This window comes from Mesocricetus auratus, unplaced genomic scaffold (assembly GCF_017639785.1).
Source record: "Mesocricetus auratus isolate SY011 unplaced genomic scaffold, BCM_Maur_2.0 Super-Scaffold_100008, whole genome shotgun sequence".
In the NCBI taxonomy this organism is placed as follows: Eukaryota; Metazoa; Chordata; class Mammalia; order Rodentia; family Cricetidae; genus Mesocricetus; species Mesocricetus auratus.
Genome location: NW_024429192.1, coordinates 74,928,157 through 74,949,885, shown reverse-complemented (window position 1 = coordinate 74,949,885; position 21,729 = coordinate 74,928,157). Strand labels below are relative to the sequence as shown.

The window sequence follows — 21,729 nt, the reverse complement described above, 5'->3', positions numbered from 1 at the left end:
TTCTCCAGAACTGTTTCTGTAAATCAAGATAGTGCCACCCGACTGTGCACGGGGACAAGGGAAGCATTAAGTGTTGAGCAGTTTCTGGAAGTCTTGCAGCAAGGTGTCATGTTCCCTCTGAGGATTCACCCCTGGGTTACTTGAAACAAGTTTTTATCTTCAGCCTGTAGATAAAATGTAATAGGAAAAATACCATAAAACTTGGTAATACAAGTTAATTATTAGGTTATGAAGTACATTCAGATGTTTAAAAGATGCAGCTATTATATTTAAACCTTTTTCTGAGGCATGTCTGGAAAAATTCATGTACTGGCAAACTTTAATGTCATTTCATACCAGCAGCTTTATTTACACAGAAAGTACATACAGTGGTCTTATAAATATGCCAGAGATTACCTCCTGTTTCAGAACACAACTTGGTGTAAAAGCACACAAAGGAAGCTTTTGTTTTCTTTGTACAAAGTGTGTAGTGCTAATAAGTACACTATTGTTGCATGTTTTTAAAGTGAACATCTTCCATTTAAAACCTACTCGAAATGTTGGACAAAGGTTCATCTTTTTCCCCTTATAAACTCAAAAGGCTACAGTGGTAGTCATCTCTCTTAAGAAACAAATCATGGACACCTAATAGTTGGGTGGCAGGGTACTTTTTAGAATGCTAACATACTTAGGCAGTGTGCACTCACTGTCAATGAATTGTGTCATCACACTGAAGTGGACCCTTTTGTGTTTGAGATTACTAAGTGGGTATCATAAACTAAAGATAACATGTTCTTGTTTTACTTGCTAATAATATTTCAGAAAATGCCTGGCCATAACCTGAAAAGAAATTTTAGTATTTGCAACACTAATATTTTGTTAGAGACAGAACCAGACACACCAAAGATTTTTACTTAGGTCTGAAAAATTTTTAATGCTTAGTTTACATCATGAATTCCCCAGGCAATTTTCACACAATAGGTTGTAAACACAACCCTCAATCTCCAAATACCAGTTTAGTAGTCTGTAAGCCTTTAGGTATATGTCCAAGTATTTCTCTTTAAGTAACAAAGTTCCACCAGTGTTTTCATACTATTCTAATGTATGTCATTGTGTAGAGAGTGAATTGTAGGTCTCACCTCATTGTCAGTCTTAGAGCCTGATGCAATTGGCACACTTTAAGAGTATCTGAATTGCTGTTACTGTTTGTAAACTAAGGGAAACTTAGGTCATCATCGAATTTTCCAGAAATTAAAAGGACTTGCCATTGTTATCAAGTAAATTCCCAATAGTTGTTTTTAATTCAGGGAGTCAATTCATGTCTTCAGGCTTCATTATGAATCAAAGTATATTTAAAGTTTTAACACTAGGGCAATGTAGACTCAGAAATGGATAAACCATTAGCTATAGTCTGTTCCTACATCTTTATGATAGTCTTTCAGATCTTACACATTTCTTAAAAGAGCAGAGTTTGTTTTTTAAGACTAAAAATGAAGGATAGGTGGATACATTGATTATGTGAGGAACTTGCCAAGCTCCATCTTTTACAGCCAGATGGGTCTATACAAATAGTGCATGCATTACAGTCATGAAATGTCCTGGAGCTTCCTTTCTGAGGACTACAGCTGCAGCTTTAAGACTAAAAAAAAGTTACACAGGTCATCATGTCCACACACAAACTGCTCTGTACAACTAGAACATCAATTGTTCTTGTAAGTTTGACTGAAACAGACACATTTGATATACATGTATCACGGGAAACTTTAAAAATGTGAATTAAGTATGTGATTTTGTAATGCAGAGTATACTTTTCAGCTTATAGCCAGTCTTCACACAAGCAAATTCATACACTGCAATACACAGGAGTTCATAAATAAACATCTACTCAGGAAGGCAGTAGCTAGCAGGTTCAAGTCAAAAGTCTGGGTGTTCAACAGTTCTGTTCACCAGAGATGAGTCTCTCGGATTTCAGCAATAATTTGACTGGCTCCTTGTAATGCCTGCATTAAAAGATATAAACATTCCAGTTACAACATAAATCTGAATTTTGTAGAGAAATGTCTCCATTTTCAATGCTTAAAGAAAGGCAGTATCTTCTCTGAAATTTGAATCTAATCAAGTACCAATGAGTGGGGGTGGGGAGCAAGGTGAGAATGCAGTTTTAGACTTTGGTATATGTGTATTCCAGGAGGAAAATGGAAAACAACAGTTACCTTTAGCATGTCAGCTGCTTCTTTTCTGCGCTGAGCCATGTCCTCAGATTCGGTCAGAAGATCATCTAGTAAGGAAGACTTATACAGCTGTCCTACTAATTCACTCTGAAGAGTATCTTTCACATGATTAACCAAAAAATGCATGACTGCCTTTGGGACGCTGCAAAGCAAAGTAAAACCATGAAGTCTTAGTAATAATTCTATTTTCAAAAATGTAGACCAGTGGTTCTCAACATGTGGGTCGCAACTCCTGGGGTGGGGGGTGGGGTGGGGTGGTGGGTAGGGTGGGATGGGGGGGTGTCAAATGACCCTTTCACAGGAGTTGAGTAATAGACACCCTGCATATCAGATATTTAATTCTGACTCATAACAGCAAAATTAGAGTTATGAAGTAGCAATGAAATAATCTTATGGTAGGGGGTCAGCACAACACGAGGAACTATATTAAAGGGTCACAGCATTAGGGTTGATAACCACCCCTTTAGACTTTTTTTTAAAGAGTATGGCTTTGTAAAATAATAAGAACACCGAATATTTAATATACTTAGTAAGAGATGCCCTTCAAATAATATTAAGCAAAGCCACAATCTTTTATATATTAGCTTTATTCATCTCACTTATCATCCTATACATAAAGACAACAATGACCATAATTCTTAACAGCCAAAACTGAAAATCAAATATTCATAATGTGATGAGTAGATACACAAAGTATGGTACAACATATAATAATCATCCAGTATTATAGTCAACCGAAAAAAAAGTGCTAAACCATACCATAGTATGAACAAGCTTTAAAACACATTGATAAGTAGACAAATCCCGTATCTGGCACCATTACCCAGTTAAGACCCTAATGGCTACACGGGTCAAAGACCTTAGAAGAGAACCTACCACCATTACACTAAATGGATATCGTATTAAACCAGTTCATAATGACCTACCTTATACCCATAGATTAAGACATCTCTCAACTGTCACCAGAGAAATGTAGATGGTGGTTAACACAGAGACCCACAAGTGGTCAAGATGCAAAGAATAAGACATCGCACAATGTTGAGCCCTAAATGGAGCACCTATATCTCCTCCCAAGGATAGAGGATCATTGCGGAAGAGCTGGTGGTTGCCAAGGAAACTTTTCTGGACACAGCAGAGCAGTTGCAAATATGAACTTGGCAGTTGTGCAAGGCTAAACTAGACCAAAATTCATTAGGGTGTGAGGTACAAAGTTCCATCCCCAGCAGAGGAGCTATTGGCAATTCTCAGCTGCTGGCAGAGAGTTAGAGTACAGCCCCTGTTAAGTCAAGCAAACTCCAGCAGAAGGCCAGACATCTAAGAGCATTAGGCAGTGCAAACTGGCCTTGATTGGGGATGGGAAAAACAAACATATTTGGTGAGAAGGGACAGAAGGAGATGGATTTTGAAAGAGGAGGAAGAGGGAGAGTGCAAATGATCAAAACACAAGGAATTCTTAAATATTTTTTTAAAAAGGGGAGGTACACTCACAAGAGAAGGAAGTCAGACAAAAGGTCACATATTAATTATTGTGTTCCCACTAACATGAAATGGTTAGTAGGCTAGTTCATAAATATGGCATATTAGAAGTGAGGCAGATAGGAAGTTATTACTGGCAAAGGGTGTGCTTTATTTTGAATAAGGTAATAAAATGTAACCATGTTGACTTTATGTTTTTCAATTTTTTTCAGAGCACTGTGGGGACTGAATCCAATGCCTCATGAATACTATACTAAACTAATTCTATACCGTAGCATGGACCCATACTGCCACCCTTTTCTAATTATTTTGTTTGGAGACTAGGGTAGGGGATCATCTCAGGCTGGCCTTATATTTGTGATCTCCTTGAGGCTGAGTCTTTTCTATACCTGTGATTGTAGACACACATCACTATTCCTTTTTTTTTTTTAAGATTTATTTGTGTATTATGTATACAGTGTTTGCCTACATGCCTGCAGGCCAGAAGAGGGCACCAGATCTCATTACAGATGGTTGTGAGCCACCATGTGGTTGCTGGGAATTGAACTCAGGACCTCTGGAAGAGCAGCTAGTGCTCTTAACCTCTGAACCATCTCTCCAGCCCACATCACTATTCCTTGATCCTCTTAGTTTTTTTATTTTTTTCCAGCTGATACACAATACCCTAATCATTCCATGTTAACAGACTAATAAGTCTGTTACCACAGTTTAGATTTAGAATCAAAGCTAATCTAAAATGTTTCATGTAAGATTAAAACAGATCATGAATGCATCCAGTGGTATTCATATATTAAATAATACTGACCTGTCTTGAATATTCTTTCTGACAATTAGAAAATATGATTTGATGAGTCTTTCAATAACCTCACAATCTCGCTGTTCACGGGCAGACAGTTTTCGTGCAACTGGAACTGGCTAAAAGGATAAGGGGAAAATATTACTTCTGTGCCATTTTGAAATGGCAACATTTAATATTTAAAAGCTAAAAAATTTCGAGACTTTAATTTCTTTTGTTATAACTTGGTTTGTCTGTAGATTTAAATCAAATTGTTATGACTTACCACATCCAGCAAATTGACAGCATGACCTTTCTGTGGACTTGCTGGCATAATTGGGATTGGTTTTGATTTTTCTTCAGCAAGCAATTCTTCAGCTTTTGAAGTTTTCAACATTCCTCTCCAGTTGCCTGTTGCTGGTTCTTGACCACCATCTCCAATCCCACCACCTGCAGATATAACCTGAAAACATATGTGCGAAACCTATACTCTGTATATCTGACAAAAAATGTTCATTTTGTTGGATGGTAATCAAGAACACACAGGAAGTACCTATCTATAATTTATTCAAATATATAATGAAGTCAGAGATAATGGTGGCATTTGTCACTAGAAACCTGAGAGGTTCTGTTTGAAGCTGTCTGCAAGCCAATAGCCAATTCAGGTCCCATTTAATTACTTTTTATTTATCATTTACTGACTTTTCAAAATGTTACATCTTTCTCCACTCCTCAAACACTACATTAAAAGCACACAGGAGGAAACAGAACTGTTGCTTGGTTGCATCTCATCAAAGTGATCTTCAACACTAACTATTGAACATGAGTTTTATAGAACTTGTGAACTCATGCCTCTATATATTTCTATAACTAGTTTATAACCCTGCTAGTCAAAAGGAAAAGTAAACCTCTTTAATAAGAGAGAGAAGACTACATCCTCAGACCCAATTATCACATCAACAAGCTACCTAAAATGTGAAATGTAACATGAGCACAATATATACGCTTTCCCATCCCTCATCCTGAGAAAGGATCCAGTGAGAAACCATTGCTCCCTTTTACCATAGTTGCTTCTGCAACCTTATTTTCTGGGTTCTGACTCTTGACTTCTAAAAGAAATAATGACTGTTTGCTACAGTGAGAAAAACAAAATACAACAATCTTTAAGAGAATTGGGCCATATAAATGTAGTAGAAGACTTATGGTACTTGTAAGAAAAATAGCAGCTCGGGGAATCATTCAAATTTGAAAAATCTGTCACAATATCAAAAACATAAAAATAAGCAATGTCTATATTTAAGTGTTAGTGAGTAATTACATTTTTAGTGCATTGAATTATAAATGAAATGGACTCATAAGGAAAATGAACCATGAATGAAATATAACTTGTGCAGTGATTTGCATGGTTCCCTGAAGACGATGGCCGAGAGGTCTGTAAGGCTCAGAGGATGAGAAACTTACACTTAGTAAGTGATGGAAGAAAGAGTAGAAAAGGAATAGGTCTGAGTATTCTACCCGTGATCTTTTGTGAAAATGCTTATCAAGAATTGACAAGCTTTCTTTTGTAAAGAATCGACAAGCTTTAACCTCTCACAGCCTCCATATGTTCTGAATTTTCTTAAGCTTTGAAAGCACACGTGAAATTCTATATTTAGAGTTAATGCAGACACTGATGGGGAACACAGGAAAGCACTCAAGAGACTAGAGCTCAGACCTTTACAGAGGAACGGTCCCAGAGTACCATTTCCAGTTCTGAAATCTTAATCTTTAACAAATGAAGACACTGGAAGCTAATCTTGAAGGCAACAGAGGGAGGAATGGCTATTGTTAATAACAGTTAAAACATTGCTAAAGATAGACCAATGCCATCTTACATGGGTCAGATAAAAGGAACATTAAGACCATAACACAGACAAGAAATGGAAGTCACTGTACGAACAGGTTTTTTGATGAATGTGAAGTGTTTTAGTGAGAACCAAAGGCACCAACATTTTCATTCTAAAGCAAGAGACTCACATTTTTAGTTTCTCTTCTGCTGTCCTGAATTAACTGTTAAAAGATATGTTAAAACATGCAATTTAACAAGCAAGATTTAAACAGCAATAGCTTGAAAGTTTAAAAGTAGGATATCATTTCTTCTATGTATATCTTCTATATAGCAAGCAAAGGAAAGCATGTCAACAATACTCAGATATATACTTTGCTATACAATTTAAAAATATGGATAGGCTAAAATAGTCTAATACAATGCCCCGTATTAATATTGTTTTATTCAGCATACTGTCTTCAAATTTGACATGCACGCTTAGATTAGGAATGAGAACAGACCTTGCCATCAGCCTCAGCAGAAGCAGCAGGGGAGGGCTCCTGGGAGGCAGGTGCCAAAGCACTTGGAACTTTAGAAGACTAAAGGCAAAAATGCAGGGGGGAAAAAAAAATCAAGGACACCAAATGCATTTGGAAACATTTTATAGACAAAATTCTCCCTTTATAAACAAAATAGTAAAGTGATACAAAAACAAAAGTGCCCATGGAGATACAAGTCTACACTCTGATTTATTTCCTACAGCACTGTCCCTTGTCAAGCTTTTCTGCATTTAAAAACTTACTTAAGAAAAACAGAATCTGAAGCTACTTGCTGCTCCTGGGGGTGGGGGTTGTCGAGCACTTAATGAGAGCTTTTCTGACAGTGAACCCAGGATAAGAGGTACAACTGCTGAAAGTCACTGCCAAGAATTAACACTTACTACATACACAGCTGTCGCTCCTCTTCCAAAGCCCTTGCAATAAAATCATTATTAAAGAGATCTAAATCTTATAAAGAATCCTTGATACTTAAAAGCCACCTTTTTAAATTATTCAAAGCTTTTTAAAACATTATATACTAACACCCTTAAACTATTAGAGACAGAGGAAGAAAAACACATTCTCACAGAGAAATACACCTGGCTGAGGCTGAGCTCTGGGTTTGGGGAATATACCATAAAAAGTTTTATTTATTTACCTTGTCTCGTGATACAGCTGAAGGTAGTTCTCTTGCTAGTCTGTTTCTTCTTTGTTCCTATAAAATGTAACCAAGTTTTTGTGCTTATCAGAATATTGAGATACAGGCCTATGTCTTAGCTGAAAAGTGTGTAGCAACTTGCAGATTTATCCTATTACTCTTGGAAACTTATGCCATAATTGTTTTCTGCCTAAACACAATTACTCAGGGATACAATACGGCATCAGCAACAGCGGCTCTCTATTAGGGACTCCCAGATGAAGGGTAGAAGAATTTGAGTATACAGATCACATAAAATCTTAAAAGTCATTCAGACTACAAAAAACAACCAAAAACCTCATAACTTAAATGTCTGTTTTTTAAAAAGAGTTATCCTAAACAAAACAAAACAACAAAAAAAACTGACTCCTGGAAATAGTACTGAAAGTGAAAAAAAAAAAGTAATTGTCCCAGGTGATTTTGAGAACTAAAGTTAAGAAAGCAATGTAATTACTTTAACATATTTCCTGGGCACAAACCAACAATAATATGCCATATCTTTTGTATGAAACTACTTGTAGTTTTTTTCCAACTTCTAAAAAATGGTCACTAGGGGGAGGGCCTCACCCTCCCTGGGGAATGGAGTGGGGATTGGGGGAAGGGCTGGGGAGGAAGAGAGCGAGAGGGAGCTGGGATTGACATGTGAAGCAAGCTTGCTTCTAATTAATTAAAAACAAATTACTATACTCACCTCTATATTATTGTTCATTAGCCCACAGGCATCAGCAAAGTCGGGATGTTTTGTGTTGATATAAGCTAGCTCTATTGCCACTAAGTTATGTACCTACAAAAAACAAAATAAGGCTAATATAAAGAAAAATACACCTGTCTACCTTAACTTTGAGAAGTCTAAATATAAAAAAAACTTATTATTCAGACAATATTGAAAAAGTATAAGAAACAGTTTCAAATACTTGATCACTATACTCCAAATAACACCTTTTGCCTAATAAGTGTTTTACCTGACGCAATTTTAAATTCCAAGCTTTTAATAAACAAATTTGTTATTCAAACTTCAGATCATGCATTATAGTGTCAAAACTTATATTCAATTTTAACAAGAAACAGTTCATAATTAAGGATATAAGTTGCTAATTTTATTCTGATGATGGATAGATTAAAGCCCAAGGTAGTTAGTAATAATTTAGCCTGAACCATGAAGCACATAGTTAAAATCAAAAGGAAAAGTGAAAATTAATGTTTTCATTCTTCTACAGAATTCCTAAGACTTACATCATTTTTTATCTTTAATAAAGTAATATGTATTAGTTATCTGTAACTGATTTTACTTGTGATGCTTTCAAATGTTTATAATGTACTTTAATCAAACTCACCATTATTCTCATTGTCCTCTCCCCCTCCTACTTATTCTTTTCTTCTTCCCAATTAGCAGTCCCTTTTGTTTCATCTGCCTTTAATGCCCCACTGAGTTTTAGAAGGGTTGCTTACAGAAATATTGGTGAGGGTAAGGGTTTTTTACAGTGCCATGGCCACATTTAAAGTATTTTTTTAATCTTACAGACTTTAAATGTTTCTGGTCACAGCTTTTCTCCAAAACTGACTCCCCCAATGCCAATTCGGAACAAAAGAAAGATTATCAAAACATTACTTATCAAGTACCACACAAGGTGAGCTCCTATTTAACAAGTAGTTGTCTGCTGGCCAACGCTATAGTGCTTCTAGTTAAATCATATGATACAGACAAAAATATGCTGAGAAAAAGGTAGTACAAGAGGAACCAAGGCTTTTATGACTCCCCTGTACTGTCTCAAGATCCAGAACAACTCTGTTATTCAAACTCAATGGTGCAGAGCTGGTGATGAGAAGTTCCAGTGGTTCTATGATGCTGGTGGGTAGAGTGTGAGATCAGGGTTAGGCATCTGACTGACAGCAACCCCTGATGAGAAAGTGACCACTCAGCAGCCACTCACCAAGAGTTCCAAGGATTCTACTACTGATAAACGTCAAATGAGGCTAAGTAATCTGAACCAAGACTCAGAAAGAAAACAAAAAACTGCTAGCCAATTAGAGGCATAGGAGTAATTTCAAATGCTTAAGCTCACATTTCTGTCAATTTTAGCGTTTTATGGGGACAGGGTGGATAGGTGCATCTCACTATAGTAATAGCTAACTCCTACCATCAGGTCATAGAACGAGCAGAGTGTTGTGCTCTAGAATAAGTGAGCTTGCTGTAAAGATCTGGCCTACTGAGTCCAGAAACAGCTAATTTACCGCAACAATCAATGGCTGCACAGCATAGAAGTAGCTGCTCAAGACCTTCAACAATACTCTGTCCTCATGAAACTTGGAATTTTAATTGTCATGATTAAAGTATCAAAAATACTGTGTACTAAAATTACTAACAACTGCCGGGTGCTGGTGGCGCACGCCTTTAATCCCAGTACTTGGGAGGCAGAGGCAGGCGGATCTCTGTGAGTTCGAGGCCAGCCTGGTCTACAAGAGCTAGTTCCAGGACAGCCTCCAAAGCCACAGAGAAACCCTGTCTCAAAAAACAAAACAAAACAAAAAATTACTAACAACCTTCTTTGGAAATAAGATGCAAATACTTAAGATTTACACAGTTTACTGGGAAACATGCCTGAAGCAATCACAATGTCATACTGAAAAAAAGAAACCCAACCAAATTAAATTTTGCTGATGGTAACTCAAACCAGACAGTAGCTCACCATTTCATTTGTAACAGGCAGTCTTTTACGAAGAAGACATGTCACTACTTCAACTATGGCATCATGAAGTTTAGGAAACCGTAACAATTCCTATATGTAACAGAGAAATAAAGATGTTAGTTTGCTTAATTGAAAATTTAAAAACCACTGAAGTATTAAATTAGACTTGGAAGTTACATTTAAGAACATCATTTCAAATTACTCTTAGGTAAGGAAACTACGGAGTTTACTTTTCACCCATTTCCTCCCTCTCTGAACTCAGGACGGATCTGATGGGCCCTGCTCCACCTCATAGGTACCTGTGTGCTGTAATTACTACAATGCTGAATGATCCTCTGCATTTCCTCATGGACCAGTTCCACACACCGAAGACTGGGCTCTTCTAGACGCTTGATTTGCCGTTTGACCAATAACTCAAATGAAACCTCAGGCACAAATAAAGCGGGACGGGGACCCTGAAAAGACAAAACTTAGCTCTCTTATTCTAGTTATGCATAACTTCAGGTCTTTCAAAAGATAAGAAAAGGAATCCCATTTTTTGTTCCTTTTTTCTTCTTCTAAAAAATGTTTCAAGTATGAGAGCAAAACAAGCTGTACATTAATCATGAAAAATGTGCATTCAAATAAAGTTCTCCCCACTTTCTTTTTGGTTAAGCATACTCACAGTAGCATTTCTAATGGCAGTCAAAATGTCAATGGTGTTAAGGCCACCTAGTGGGTCAACAGATTCTAAGGTTCGTCCAAAAGTTTCATGGAAAATATAACAAATCCTAGCACCACCGCATCTGAAAAACAATGAATTATATTATATGATTACATGTTGCTATACAGGAAAGAAGCTATAAGTTATATTTTTCTTTACAGGTTTTCTCATTTTCCGAGAAAGCCTTATCATAAACCCAATGACTGTATTAATTTATACCCCACCATTCTGTTTATTTTCTTTCAAATTTTGCGATTTTTTTCTTTAGAGCTGGATAGTATTCCATTCATATATGACCAAGTATTCATTATCCGAGAGTAGGTTGATTCAAACTATTTGCTATAGTGAATAGAACAACAATAAACATGAAGTGCGATCATGGTTATGGTAGGTCATGGAGTTCTCTGGGTATATATGCCCTACAGTAAAACTGCTGGGTCATACAGATATACTATTTTTAATTTTCTGAGAAATACCTAAATTCATTTTCACAATGGATATATTAATTCCCACTCCCATCAGCAGTGAATATGAATTGCACTCTAACATTTTCTCAACTTTGTTGATGAAGGCCACTGTGACTGGGGTCAAGTAGTATCTCAAAATACTGAACACTTTTTTTTAAAAATATTTATTTATTGTGTGTACAGTCTTCTGCCTGCATGCCAGCAGAGGGCACCAGATTTCATTCAAGGTGGTTGTAAGCCACCATGTGGTTACTGTGAATTGAACTCAGGACCTCTGGAAGAACAGTCAGTGCTCTTAACCTCCGAGCCATCTCTCCAGCCCCACTGAACACTTTTTAAAATAATTATTGGCTATCTGTGTGGTTTTATTAACACTATCCCATTTAGTTCCTACTTGTAGATTAGGATTTTTATTTCCTTGGTATTAATTTCTGCAACTGATTATAAATTCTTGTCTGAAGTGTAGCTAGTTAAAATATTTTCTTTCCATTCTACAGGCTGTTTTCTCTGTTAATAGTTCCATTTTGCTGCATAGAAACTTTTATTTTCATGTTGTCCCTATATGTTGATACTTGAGACTAGTTCCTGTGTTTTGTTCTATTCTTGCCTACCCCAATGTCTTGAAGGATACTTCCTATGTTTTCTTCTAGAAGTTCCAGTGGTCTTTGGCTCACTTTGAATTTACTTTTGTATAAGGTGAGAGAATCCAAATTAATTCTGCATGTGGACATCCAGTTCTGCCAGCACTACTTGTTGAACAGGCTACATTTTATCAAATGAATGTTTTTGCCATTGTCAAAAATTAAATAGGCATATCTTTCTCAGTTTACTTCTGGGTCCTCTATTCTGTTGATATATCTGTTTTTAATGCCAATACCAGACTTTTTATTACCATAGCTCTACAGTATAATTTGAGGTTGGGTTTATATAAATGCTTGTATTTCTAAACCCTTAAAATATGATATTGGAACTTTGATAGTATTTCATTAAATCTGTAAATTAATTTTGGTTTATGGTCATTTTCAAAATATTAATTTTGTCCATCCAGGAGCATGTAAGTCCTTTCCATCACTTAGTATATCTTCTGTGATTTCCCTTTCAATGTCTTTAAGTTCTTCTTGAAGAGCTTTTTCTCTTTGGCTACATATTTTCTTTTCTGTTGTTTTTAAAGATTTATTTATTTATTATGTATACAGTGTTATGCCTGAATATCAGAAGAGGACACCAGATCTCATTATAGATGGTTGTGAGCCACTGTGTGGTTACTGGGAATTGAACTCAGGACCTTTGGAAGAGCAGTCAGTGCTCTTAACCTCTGAGCCATCTCTCCAGCCCCACATATTTTCTTAATACTTAATTTTTTTGTGTTATTTGAATGGGATATTTATCCTAATTTCTTACTCTGAGAGTACACTGTTGATACATATAAAGGATTTTTTAAAATATTGATTTTGTATTGTGTAACTTTGTGTTTAATAGGTTGACTTTTCTAGTATATTAAAAGAGGTATTTTAAGTAAAAGAATCTTGTCATCTACAAATAGAGATGGTTTTGACTTCTCCCTTTCTTATCCCTTTTTCAATGTCTTCAACTTAAAATCTCTTGAGCCAGTTTCTCTACTATTAAAATTTAAGTAATTTCAGGATTATGGATATTATGTTTTATATCATTTAGTATATAATAACTATTTGATATAAGGCTTCAGGCAACAACAACAAACATTATTAATCATCTTTTCCCTATTTTCTTCAGCTAGCTTATCAGCTACTCCAGGAAAGGAAATAGTACCTTGTTTCTGGTGACTCACAAAATCTAGAAGTGAGACATTTGAATATGTATGCCTTTCAGTATTTATTGCAACTACCCAAATATGCCAGTAAGTACAAAAACAGGCAATCAATTAAAAAATGACTTGAGTATAAATATGCTGCAATAAAGCACATAGGCTGACATTTAAATTTTATGTAATTTCCAAATGTCATGAAATACTGAATTTTTCATTTAAAAAGTTTATATATACATATGTAAACATCACTCTTAGTCTGCCTAGTTATACAGGGAGGGATAAAACACCAGGGAAGATGAGAACAAAATAGGACTGAAACCCAGCAGAGTAAACATCAAATCCTGTGGCTCCATGTCCAGAATCTGGGCTCATGATGGAATTATGATAATTGTAGAAACTAAGTTGGTTTCTAGAACTAAAGAGATAACTTTTTCTGATTTGCTTTCCCTTCTGTCTTAGGTTTCTATTGGGGTCATAAAACACTTTTTTTGTTTGTTTGTTTTTCGAGACAGGGTTTCTCTGTATTGTCTTGGAGGCTGTCCTGGAACTCGCTCTGTAGACCAGGCTGGTCTCGACTCACAGAGATCCACATGCCTCTGCCTCCTGAGTTCTGGGGTTAAAAGGCTTAGGCCACCACTGCCTGGCTACAAAAGACAATTTTAAAAGTTAAGGTTGGTAAGATGGCTCAGCAGGTATTCTAATGCTGACAAAATGCTTGCTATCTTGGACTTTGCCCTGATAGACTTAGAAAGCAGAGCAGAACAATAACCCCAAGCAGTCTCGATCCACAGGTTGAGAAACACTGCTATAGAGACTCAGAAGAATTTCACCAGGGATTCTAGCAGCCAGTCATCTGGGAGATGTGAGACTAGAAATGGAAGTGAAGAGGTGACTGAAAGCAGGACATATGATGCAGAACCCACGAGGCTGCCAACCAGCACAGGGCAGAACCTGGTATCAGTGCAGCTATTATGAGATTACCCACACTTCTCTACTGATGCGCTCTGTGAACAAGCCCGATATACTCATTAGTCTCATCATGCTGAACTGTGGTGAAATCAGCTACTGATATGCATCTGGGGTCCTTAGATGCTCAACTGTGCCTTCCTAGGCAAAACTAACAACAGTGAGTACTGATGCTTGAACAACAGGCTAGCAATCCAAGCTTAATCCCTCAATCCCCCAAGTGGCAGAAGAGAACCAACTTCTGATAGCTGTCTTTTGACGTTCACATGTCTGCTGACACACACACACAGGCACGCATGCACGTACACACATACGCGAGGGAGTGGCTGGATTTGCTTTTAAAAGTTGGAAAACAATTCAAAGTCTGACACCATGATGTGGCCTCACAACTGTAGCTATGTAGGAGGCTGAGACAGGAGGTCATGAGTTTGAGGACAGCCTGAGCAACGTAATGTGGGGTCTCCAAAAACCAAAAAAGAAAAAGTTGCTTTTTAAAAAAGCCTGTAACTTTTCACCATGTTTATAGACAGTTTATAAATATCTACACAATAATCCTCTTATCTCTACAAATTTATATTCCTGTTTTATTGATAATAAACCACAGTCAGATGAACTAAGTCACTTCAAAGATAAAGTGATCTTGAAACCCAAGTAACCAAATCTTGACAAAAATGCCTTACTCACAGCTCAGAAGTTTCAATGTACTTTGCGGTTCCTTCGATAGTGTTACAGTACTCTGTAGCAAATTTGGTGATAAGCTGCAGTAAAGTAGCACTTTTATCATCCACGGGTTCACCATAGCTATTTAGAAGAGACTGATATTGAGCAGCTAAGACATTTATCCTTGTTTTCAGCTCTGGCAAACAATCTCTGATATGATGCATAAGTAACCTAAAAGATCAGAAAAGCAGGGTTTTAGCATAAAACCATATTCCAATACTCCAAACAAGTCAATGAAAACTGTGTATAAAGGGAAAAACTTCCTAGTGAGGACTGATGTCTGCTTCCAAAAAGACTAATGAAGATCGAAGGGTTGGGATAAACAATGCCAATTGAAGTGATCATCAATGGTCAGTGAGGTAATTGATCCTACCTACATAATGAAGCTGCCATGAAAACAGAAGCATAAAGTTCATGAAACTAAAAGGTTCTGGAGCTTGGGATGCCCAGAGAGGGTACAAAGCCCTGGTTCACTTTTCAATATTCCTATACCTCACCTTATCTATCTCTTCTAATTGCTTCACCTGTATCCTTTATAGTAATCTTTTATTATACATGAGTAAGCATAAGTAAAATGTTCACTGAGGTCCACTGCCTATTCGCAGGATCACAGCTATTAAGAAGCAATTGCCGAAAGGCAGTTATGCTCACAACTATACCACCAGCGCCTGGAACTGGAGATATCTGCAGAAACAGTTGACCTGACCTAATGAGAGCACATAGACCCTAATCGTAAAGTGCGGGAATCAGCATTGGACTGAATCAAGCCCTTTGAATGTGGTTGCCAGCTAGGAGGCCAAAGCAATCTATGGAAATTCTAACAGCGGAGCCAAAGTTAATTCCTAGGTCACAAATGAACTTTGGGAGCCTATTCTCTATGGAGGGATACTATTGCAGCCCAGATACAGAAAGGAGGGCCTGGGCCCTCCCCCAAATGTTGTGATGGACTTTGATGATCCCCCATGGAGGGTATCACTATGCCTGGGGAGTGGGTTGGGGGGCCGGTGGGAAGCATGGGAGGAAAGGGGGGGCAAGGGAATGGGAGGATGGATATGTAAATAAGAATGTTTCCAAAAACAAAATATAAAAAAAAAGACAAAGAAAAGCAATTGCCAGCAACTGACATCTGAAGTAGAAGGTAAATTCTACAAAACAAAACAAAACAAAACAAAACAAAAAAAAAACTGAGACCTTAACCTATAAGATGTGATGCTACCTTTACATAAATAGTGTCAGAAGTGAGTTATAGGACAGCTAGTTACAATCCACCCAAGAATTACTTGTATGTTATATGGGGAAAATCCTATATAAATCTGCTGCCAGAAGTACTCTGTTCATTTAAGTTAACTGTGTAAGAATAAGAAATTTTTAGTCCTCCCCACCCATATCACAAGAACAGGAAATGAAGCAATCTTAGATTATAGGTCCTTAGTCTAAAAAAAATAGGAGAAAAAAAAAACTCACAAAAGTAGCTGTTTTGGTCAATACTTCTGACATATGCTTTTAGTCACAAATAAAACTTAAAAAAAAAGCACATTATTTTCATGTTAGTGTAGTCTAAAGTAAGCCACTCAGTCCAATTCTACCTACAATTTTGGTTTAATAACTTATCTTTTACAAAGTCACCCAACACAGTATAAATAAATCCACCTTCTTAAGATCCAAGTTCATCTGCCTTCAATGTATAGGAGGAGAGAAAATTATTTTCCCTTCAATCACTTATATATAAGGAAGGCTTTTAGATCCTACAACATCAGTAGGTGTTCAGAATAGGAGGTATGGAACATATGTTATTTCTGTTATGAATAAATATAAAAGAAATTTTGAATTAAAAGGCATATCATATGAAAACAAAAAAATTTTAATTAATGAAATCTAAAGTATCTGGAAGTCACCTGATATCTTAGTAAAGTTCAAAACCCAATTAACTTAAAAATTTCCTAACCGCTCACTCAGGATACTGTAGTGGCCATTGTCCTCCTGGCACCAGTCCCCAAAGCCTTCTGTACCCCACAATGGCCACTGCTGCTGTTCTTATGGGTCACATAAAACAGATGAGTATTTTGATATTTGTTCAACAAGCCAGACATAGATGGCAATGAATTGTGTAAAGGGACGGACATACTCCTTGGCTATGCTCCAAGTTCAAGCCCCAAATCACTGATGCTGGTTTGTGGGCATGTGGACACTTAAATGATTTTGCTAGTGCTGTTTGCATCCTGGAGGTTATGAATAAAGGAAGACATCAAAAGCAAATTTACCTCCATGTCATCCAGGAACTTAGATCAACTTTAAACGAACTGGGAATCATCACTCCATAGGATCTGGGCCTCAACAAAGTATAAACCCTCTTTGATGGGCTTCCCAAAGATTTGTGGCTATTGCTACTTGACTGTAAACACTATTGGAAATATTTTATTTGAATAAATTTTGAGTATTTTAACCACATAATAGTTGAGAAATGAGTTTGAACTGAAAATTAAAAATAAAAACTTCCTAATTAAGAAAATTATTTGAATATTCATTCCAGACCACATGATTCAGTATCAAACATCCCAATAAAAAAATAGAGACATTTGCTTTACAACAACTCAGAAGTGAAGTTATAAGGAAGAGCATGAAAACACATATGAAACTAAACAGGAACATTCCAAGACACCTGTTAGCAAAATGAAAACATTTCATCTTCAAAAGGTGAAAATGTTACCTATTCAGGGTCCTAGCAAGATACTTCGTTCCATTTCTGTTGGCCAGAGATGGGTATTTCTTTTGAAGAAAAGCATACTCATCACGGATGGAATCAGTTACACTCTTCTTATTGTTAATATCTAGCTGGCTCCTACGGTTGAAAAAAAAACAAAACAAACTTGTTCAACTGAAGCCATCACTGTTCTTTTTCTGCTCTAGCTGAGTGTCAGCACCAGCTACCATTCTCCTAACTGCTTTTTATTTATTTTTTTGGTTTTTCGAGACAGGGTTTCTCTGTATTGTTTTGGAGGCTGTCCTGGCACTTGCTCTGTAGACCAGGGTGGTCTCGAACTCACAGAGATCCGCCTGCCTCTGCCTCCTGAGTGCTGGGATTAAAGGCGTGAGCCACCAACGCCTGGCTCATCTCCTGACTTCTAATATGGCTGTATTCTTAGACTTTGGTGACCCTCTATTACAAGTGGGCACTGTCATCTCAGTTGATAGAACTCACCAAGGAAGGCAGACAGCCAAGTCTGGACTGTTTGACTTGACTTAAGCCGAACAGTATTATCTTCACTGTTACTATTAACCTACACACACGTAAGTTGTAGACTGATATAAAAATGCAAGCGTACCTTAATCAGCTCTATTTTATCCATGGGCAGGTGACTAAATTGTACCAAGAACAAAGAAGTTAACTTCAAGTGTAACCATTTACAAATACTGGAAGCAGAAGTATATACAGCACATGCTTGGCTGAAAAGAAACTAGTTGGAAGTTGTCGCCGTCCTCTTTTTCCCCCTTCTGAGACAAGGTTTTTTTGTGTAACAGTCCTAGCTGTCCTGGAACTCGCTCTGTAGAACAGTCTGGCCTTGAACACGCAGAGATTGGACTACCTCTGCCTCCCGAGTGCTGGGACTAAAGGCATGAGCCACCACCTGACTGGAAGTTGTCTTTAAAGTGAGAAAGGAATGTATATAGAGACAATTTGAATGGACCTTAGATATCACTTAATAATAAAATATTTTCAGTTTTAAATGACCTGAGGCCCACAGAAGTTACAAGTGACTTAAACCCTATCATATCCAGACTACATAGGAACTAGCACTCGGTCTCCTGCTAACTGGAGACTTAAGAGACTGTTCTCTGAGCACAGACAGCACTGCCTCCCACTAGGGCACTACTCTGAGAATTCCAAGGATGTCACTGCAAACTGCTCACTGTAGACTATATAAAACATGGGCACTCAACAGTAGTTGGTTTCTCTTATATATATAAATATATATATATATATATATATTTTTTTTTTTTTTTGGTTTTTCAAGACAGGGTTTCTCTGTATTGTTTTGGAGCCTGTCCTGGAACTCACTCGGTAGACCAGGCTTGGTCTCGAACTCACAGAGATCCACCTGCCTCTGCCTCCCGAGTGCTGGGATTAAAGGCGTGCGCCACCACCGCCCGGCTCTCTTCTATAATTTTTAATACCAGCAATTTTCAGGATATATCTTTAAAGTTTCCAAGTTACATCCTGGCAATTACACAGCATTACTAGTGGTATGGGATTAAAGCAATCATTAAAATTCCACCACCTTTAAATTTTCTTGAGGGGGTATAAATTAGATAATACTTTTTTTTTGTACCCAATACCATTCTCACACATAACTTGAGTAGTAGGCAAGAATTCATAAAGGTTAATAATTAAACCATCTTCCGTTTTGTGGCACTGACTACCTTAGAAACATTTTTCATGAGAAAAATCAGAGAGGAAGAACAACTTGTAAAGGGAATTGTCGTGACTTGTTGTCAAGCTTGACACCCAAGTTTAAAACCCAAATGGGAGAAGGGGAGAATTGGTTCCTGCCAAGTTGTCCTCTGACCTCCACATACATACTAATAAACAACTTTTAAAAAACAAAACCAGCAACAACAAAACCCCCAAGTTCTCAGAGAGGTTTTGTGTCTTCATAGTGCATGACTCCAGCAGCAACCCCAGCATTACAAGAGGAGAGAACAGGGCAGCATCATACTTCAGACGACTTTCAGAAATTCAGACTTGCTTTGAAATGAGAATGTTGTGATTCATATCCCATCCTTAAAAATATGTATTTTTATTTACATGAAAATGTGTGCATACATGTTTATACGTGCATGCTGGTGGTATCCTTAGAGGACAGAAGAGGGCATTGAAGCTCTAGTTACAAGTCACTGAGTCATTCAGTGTGGGTGCTGGAATTTGAACTTAGGTCCTCTGTAAGAGTAACAAGTATTCTTAACCCCGGAACTAACTCTCCAGTCCTTTATTCAATTTTAATTGCTAACCTGTTAACTACTCCAATTATTCCAAGCTTGACTGGAATAACCCTTCCCATCAATACATCCATGGCATCAGTACCCGCATCCATGAGATCAAGTTTGGTGATTACAGCTAGAGTTCTGCGCCCTGGTAAATATAAAAAGGAGGGGAAGAAAGATCCATTTTAAAAAAAGCATTGCATTTAATAAAGAAGTCTTCATGAATCATCCTACCTAACACATTGCCTCTTCAGCATTTTGGAAATATTTTTCTAACTGTTTCTGGTACTTTATATGAAATAAATTTAAATATGGCATACAATCTTACAATTTGCTTCATTGATAAACTTTTGAAAATAGCTTTTTAAATTATGTGTATGTGGGTGTCTATGTGTGTCATGCAATGAGGGCCACACAGGGTTTTGGATCCTCTGGAGCTAGAGAGTAAGATAGGCAGTTGTGAGCTGACTGATGTGGGTGCTGGGAAGCAAACTCTGGTCCTCTGAAAGGTTAGCAAGTGCTCTTAACCACTGAGTCAACTCTCCAGATCCATAAGTAATTTCTTATTAGTTCTTAGGTCAACACCTTGAAGCATTTTAAATTTTGTTCAATATTTACTATTTCTGGTATACAATCTCGACCCCTGCCCAACCCTTTGGCAGTGTTGGGGAAGACACCTAGGGCTTTGGATGTGCTAGGCAATCACTGTACTAGTGAACCACACTCCCACTAATTCTATTCTTTCTGACAAGTACATCCCACTTTAATACATACCAGTGCCACCACCCTGCAACACACTTTTCTAAAGAGCAAACCCGTCTTTCAGTCCTATTTCTGTATTCTTTCCCTCACCATGATGCATCTGAGTGCTTTCCACACTGTAGCAGACATCGATACCTCACTGTTCAACAGGGTTGGTTATCATATGGGTGTACTAAATTCATTCCTGATTTGAGAAGTCTTTTTTTTTCAGTTTGGGGGAACTATGAATAAACTCGACATAGATGTTTGTATACACAGGTTTTTAAAAATCATTTATTCATTGGGGTGGAAGGAGTGGAAGAGCATGTAAATACGACTGCTAGTACAGAGGTCAGAGGAAAACTTTGAGGAGTTTGTTTCTCCTTTCACCACGTGGGAGCTGAGGTCTCCAACTCAGATCATTACATCTGGCAGCAAGAGCCTTCACAGGCTAAATCATCATCACTAACCATCACCTAGTAAACCATCATCTGCTAACCACCCGCTAACCATCGCCTGATAAATCATCACCTGCTAACCATCATCCACTAAATGATCACCAGCTAACCACTGCCTGGTAAATCATCACCTGCTAACCATCATCCACTGAACCATCACCCACTAAATGATCACCTGGTAACCATCACCTGCTAACCATCGCCTGATAAATCATCACCTGCTAACCATCATCCACTAATGATCACCAGCTAACCACTGTCTGATAGTCATCACCTGCTAACCATCACCAGCTAAGCCCCAGATTTCTGAAATGGGGTCTGAATGGACACCAGTCTGGGCTAACCTTAGCCTCCTGGATGCTGGTGCTACAACGAGCTAGCATGCCAGGCTCTAAAGGCTTTCACATGAGTATTTTACATGGGGACTGCTGACTGAAAGTTGTTCCCCATAGCAGGAAAGTGGCTTTAATCCCAGCACTTGAGAGGCAGAGACCAGTCTGGTCTACATAATGAGTTCCAGGCCAGCCAAGCTACACAAAGAAATCCTGTCTTAAGAAACAAAAGAAAGCTGTTCTTCACAAAGTAAATGCAGCACTCTACACCAATGCATGTAACACTTCCAGCTGCTCTACAGATACAACTTTAAATAGGGATTTCCACTTATAAACATTTTTCTTTTGCTCCAAACCTACAAAATCACCACTTATAGTCTTTTCC

General features: G+C 37.5%; 1 protein-coding gene across 8 annotated transcripts in view; it reads right to left on the bottom strand.

Annotated features, from left to right (window-relative positions):
• Positions 1-323: 323 nt before the first annotated feature.
• Dnm1l (dynamin 1 like) overlaps positions 324-21,729 on the bottom strand; it is a 44,388-nt gene continuing 22,982 nt past the window's right edge. For 2 of the 8 annotated variants that reach the window (XM_040751203.1, XM_040751205.1), the window contains 14 exons: positions 19,841-19,961; positions 17,541-17,672; positions 14,798-15,004; positions 10,856-10,976; positions 10,491-10,646; positions 10,192-10,281; positions 8,196-8,288; positions 7,466-7,522; positions 6,790-6,867; positions 6,478-6,510; positions 4,748-4,924; positions 4,492-4,601; positions 2,193-2,352; positions 324-1,979 (listed from right to left, as the gene is read on the bottom strand). In XM_040751203.1, coding sequence (XP_040607137.1) covers positions 1,923-1,979; positions 2,193-2,352; positions 4,492-4,601; positions 4,748-4,924; positions 6,478-6,510; positions 6,790-6,867; positions 7,466-7,522; positions 8,196-8,288; positions 10,192-10,281; positions 10,491-10,646; positions 10,856-10,976; positions 14,798-15,004; positions 17,541-17,672; positions 19,841-19,961 — 1,592 coding nt within the window. In that variant the 3' untranslated portion in view covers positions 324-1,922. The remainder of the gene's footprint in view (positions 1,980-2,192; positions 2,353-4,491; positions 4,602-4,747; positions 4,925-6,477; positions 6,511-6,789; positions 6,868-7,465; positions 7,523-8,195; positions 8,289-10,191; positions 10,282-10,490; positions 10,647-10,855; positions 10,977-14,797; positions 15,005-17,540; positions 17,673-19,840; positions 19,962-21,729) is intronic. The other 6 variants (XM_040751204.1, XM_040751206.1, XM_040751207.1 and 3 more) reach the window with 3 other exon arrangements.